General features: G+C 37.8%; 1 protein-coding gene across 1 annotated transcript in view; it reads right to left on the bottom strand.

Annotated features, from left to right (window-relative positions):
- Window positions 1-4,903, bottom strand: part of LOC104981744 (dihydropyrimidine dehydrogenase [NADP(+)]-like) — a 403,416-nt gene that overhangs the window by 142,550 nt on the left and 255,963 nt on the right. The window contains exon 6 of the mRNA XM_010831007.1: window positions 1,411-1,607. Coding sequence (XP_010829309.1) covers window positions 1,411-1,607 — 197 coding nt within the window. The remainder of the gene's footprint in view (window positions 1-1,410; window positions 1,608-4,903) is intronic.

Raw genomic sequence — 4,903 nt, 5'->3', positions numbered from 1 at the left:
GGGGCAGGAGGAAAAGGGGACGACAGAGGATGAGATGGCTGGATGGCATCACCGACTCAATGGACGTGAGTTTGAGTGAACTCCGGGAGTTGGTGATGGATAGGGAGGCCTGGTGTGCTGCGATTCATGGGGTCGCAAAGAGTGGGACATGACTGAGCAACTGAACTGAACTGAACTGAATGATTATTAATGTTGAGCATCTTTACATGTGCCTGTTGGCTTTCTGTATGTCTTTCTTAGAGGAATGTTTACTTAGTTCTTCTGCCCATTTTTTGATTGGGTTATTTATTTTATTTTAATTTGACACTGAGTTGTACGAGCTGTTTTGGAAATTAAATTTTGTTGGTCATATTGTTTGCAAATATTGTGGAATATTTCCTTTGCTATGAAAATGCTTTCAAGCTTGATTAGGTTATATTTACTGATTTTTGTTGTTATTGTTGTTATTTATTTTACCTGGGGAGATTGATCTAAGAAAATATTTGTAAGATTTATACCAGATAGAGAATGCTTTGCTTATGTTTTCTTGTAGGAGTTTCATGGTGTCATATCTTTTATTTATGTCTTTAAGCACTTTTGAGTTTACTTTTATATATATGGCTTGAGGAAGTGTTCTAAGTTTAATGACTTACATAGAGTTGTCCAACTTGCCCAACATCACTCATTGAAAAGACTGCCTTTTTTCCACTATTTATTCTACAGAATCCATTTATCTTAAATAAAGTAAACTCCATCCATTGTCCAAGCCTGATATGAATATCTGAAAATCACTTATACACAGTGAATATTTTCCATACTTGTGTGTGGAACTTCAAGGGAATAAATGTTTATGTGATGAATCCTGGTTTACAACAATGATGTTGTTTAATAGCAAATCATAATATGGTACTTATGAGATAAAACACTGCATAAATGTACATTAAAATGGAACATTCTTAGTAGTCTCTAACTTAATTGTAATCAAATGCAAGACTTAAGAGATTGGAGAATGAAAATACATGACCAAGACAACACATCTACATACACACTGAAATGAATCATCCAATATTCTGTGGAGGTAGGTTTCCCCATCTCTAATTTGCAAAACTCACATACATCTCCATTAAAGGAAAGATTGACAGGGATGAAATAAGCTTTCATATGATTGTTTCCTCTATTCATAAAATATTTTGCTGTGATTTTTCTTAAATTCACAGAACTAGACAGAGAAATTTTAAAATAAATATTACTTAAAGCCAACTGCAAATTTAAAGTGAATAATGAAATCAAAATTTGAGCATTTGGAAAAAGAACAGTTAAAATACCATCTGTGAACCTGAAGTTCCTATTTGATTACAAACCAACAATATTCATAATTGTTTTACCCCATTATTTTTAACACTATGAACATGAAATAAATGTAGGAATTACCTTAAACCACCAACGTATTCTTGTTTTTCAAATATAGTGATGTCATTGTAGCCTAATCGAGCCAAGAACGAAGCACAACTTATACTTGCAGGCCCAGCACCCAAAAGAGCAATCTTTGCAGAATAGGCTTCAGGCATTTTTTCTGGGGGAGGCAGAGAAGGATTCCTGATTTGTGGGATATTCATTGCTTTGAATACCTATGGAGAAATCAATTGGCATGGTTAAAATTTTTAAGATAGCTTTTACATCCTCAAATGTATTTTTAATTTTTAAAATTCACTTATGCTTTTAATAGAAATAAACATATTTTAAGTACTAACATAGGATATTTAGAAGTCATATTGGGTCCAGTCGATGACAATTTATGCTTGACTAACTCTTTCTCAATCTTTGAAATTTCTGCCTAAGGTCACACTTCTTCTAGGAAGCATTCCTGACTCACTTTTCCTACTCCACTCTCTGGGCCAACTTAAGCGTTCCTCCTCTGAGCTCCTGAATCACATTTTGCTTGCTACTAAGAAAATCATTTACCATGTGTGTCATGTTTCCATATTAGTCAGCAGAACATTAGTTCTTGAGTCAGAGAATAGGTCAGATATAAAAATGCACACATATAACTTAACTGTTTTAAATATTTTAGACACATGTTACCATGTATAACCAGCAGTGAGCACTATCCTGGCACGTAGACATTCAGTAAATAATTTATGGCATCTGTTTCTGATTGTGACAGACTAGTTTTTGAAGGATAACTTTTCAAAAATATGTTGGAAGCACTGGATAGCCTCTGAAGTAACTCTGACTACAGGAGCCATGATCGCAAGTAAAAAGAGAACATCAGACAAGTGAGATGATAGAATAGGAGTTACTTTTATCCTGAGGGAATCGGTGACTTCTTAGCAAAATGAGGAATCTTGTAGATAGAAGACCAAGGCTCAGAAGAAAGAGCAAGAGAGATCTTAGGTAATCTTCTAGGACTAGAGCAACACAGGGTTTGGGGAATGTAAGAGGCTAGAAACCTGAAGCACAAGAAAGTATGCTGCTGCTACTGCTGCTAAGTCGCTTCAGTCATGTCTGACTCTGTGCGACCCCATAGACGGCAGCCCACAGGCTCCGCCGTCCTTGAGATTCTCCAGGCAAGAACACTGGAGTGGGTTGCCATTTCCTTCTCCAATGCATGAAAGTGAAAAGTGAAAGTGAAGTCGCTTAGTCGTGTCCGACCCTCAGCAACCCCATGGACTGCAGCCTACCAGGCTCCTCTGTCCATGAGATTCTCCAGGCAAGAGTACTGGAGTGGGGTGCCATTGCCTTCTCCGAGAAGAAAGTATAGAAAAGCTTAATTCTTATACTTCATAAGAAAAAGACTAAGAAAATAAACAACAATTAAAAAGAAAAGTCTCTATAAAGCAGAAGGGGGACTTCCCAGGTGGCTCAGTGGTAAAGAATCCGCCTGCCAGTGCAGAATGCCCTGGAGACATAGGTTCGATCCCTGGGTCGGGAAGATCCCAAGGAGGGCAAGGCAATCCACCCCAGTATCTTTGCCTGGAGAATCCAATGGACAGAGGAACCTGCAGGGCTACAGTCCACAGGGTCACAAAGAGTCAGACACGACTAAAGCAACTTGGCATGCATGCAAAGCAGAAGGGAGCCTTCTGCACTCTGATGGACCAAATGAAACAACTAGAGTACAGGAGTAGCTAAAGAAGAGAAAGTCCTAGACAACATCTTAGCAGACAGCTGAAACTTATGGAGGGTTATACTCTGCAAGTGGAGCAGACCAGAGGTAGACATGCAACCCAGCCTGAGTCAGCTCAGCTCCTGATTTAGATAAGGGTGATATGGTCTCACTCCTGTCTACCTACCAAATGAAATGGTGAACCTTCTGTGGTAAATAAGTCAACCACAGTGTCTACAAATTTTCATATACAAGGCCTGGCTTCTGATCAAAAATCCCAGGTCTGTCATTAACTAAGAACTGCCAATAACTCAGAAAATATAGATATGAATACATAATTCAGTACATGTTGTTATCACAAATGGACTTTATACAGAAAAACTACAATGAACATGTTCAAAAAATTTATAAGAATGTGACTTCACCAGGAAACTTAAATTTGGTTAAAAAAGAGAAATTTTTAAAAAGAAGAAATTCAAAATTAAAATCAAAACCAAAATAAATGTCCTTAACAGTAATTTGACAGGTGAGCAAAAATGGACTCATAAACGGAAGATGGGTCAGTATTTTTTTCTTTTTCCACTTATTATTGCACCTGATTGCTCCCCTTCCCTTAGTTTGATAGCAGTAGTTTTTACCGATGAAGTGAGTATCTAAATAAAACTTTGTAAACTTCCTCTCAGACGGCAATATATTTAGAGGTCTGGCTTTAAAAGTACACTCTTGAGGCTGACTCTTGACCTCTATCATTCTCATGGTAAAGTACTTGAATAAAGACTTTAATATCTCCATGCATGAGTCTCCTCAAACTGTAAACTGGGATCAGTAATAGCCATCTCTTAAGGCTGCTATACCATTTCTGTCCTTTATCAAGCCCATCTTTGCATGAAATGTTCCCTTGGTATCTCTAATTTTCTTGAAGACATGTCTAGTCTTTCCCATTCTGTTGTTTTCCTCTATTTCTTTGCATTGGTCACTGAGGAAGGCTTTCTTATCTCTTCTTGCTATTCTCTGGAACTCTGCATTCAGATGCTTATATCTTTCCTTTTCTCCTTTTCTCTTCTCTTCTTTTCACAACTATTTCTAAGGCCTCCCTAGACAGCCATTTTGCTTTTTTGCATTTCTTTTCCATAGGGATGGTCTTGATCCCTGTCTCCTGTACAATGTAACGAACCTCTGTCCTTAGTTCATCAGGTACTCTATCAGATTTAGTCCCTTAAATCTATTTCTCACTTCCACTATATAATCATAAGGGATTTGATTTAAGTCATACCTGAATGATCTAGTTGTTTTCCCTACTTTCTTCAATTTAAATCTGAATTTGTCAATAAGGAGCTCATGATCTGAGCCACAGTCAGCTCCTGATCTTGTTTTTGTTGACTGTATAGAGCTTCTCCCTCTTTGGCTGCAAAGAATATAATCAATCTGATTTTGGTGTTGACCATCTGGTGATGTCCATGTGTAGAGTCTTCTCTTGTGTTGTTGGAAGAGGGTGTTTGTTATGACCACTGCATTTTCTTGGCAAAACTCTAATAGCCTTTGCCTGCTTCATTCTGTATTCCAAGGCCAAATTTGCCTGTTACTCCAGGTGTTTCTTGACTTCCTACTTTTGCATTTTGGTCCCCTATAATGAAAAGGTCATCTTTTTTGGGTGCTAGTTCTAAAAGGTCTTGTAGGTCTTCATAGAACCATTCAACTTCAGCTTCTTCAGCGTTGCTGGTTGGGGCACAGACTTGGATTACTGTGATATTGAATGGTTTGCCTTGAAAACGAACAGAGATCATTCTGTCGTTTTTGAGATTGCATCCAAGTACTGCA

The sequence above is a fragment of the Bison bison genome, unplaced genomic scaffold (assembly GCF_000754665.1).
Source record: "Bison bison bison isolate TAMUID 2011002044 unplaced genomic scaffold, Bison_UMD1.0 scf7180017864519, whole genome shotgun sequence".
Taxonomy (NCBI): Eukaryota; Metazoa; Chordata; class Mammalia; order Artiodactyla; family Bovidae; genus Bison; species Bison bison.
Note: the sequence above shows the minus strand (reverse complement) of the source record. Positions and strands in the feature narration are given on the sequence as shown.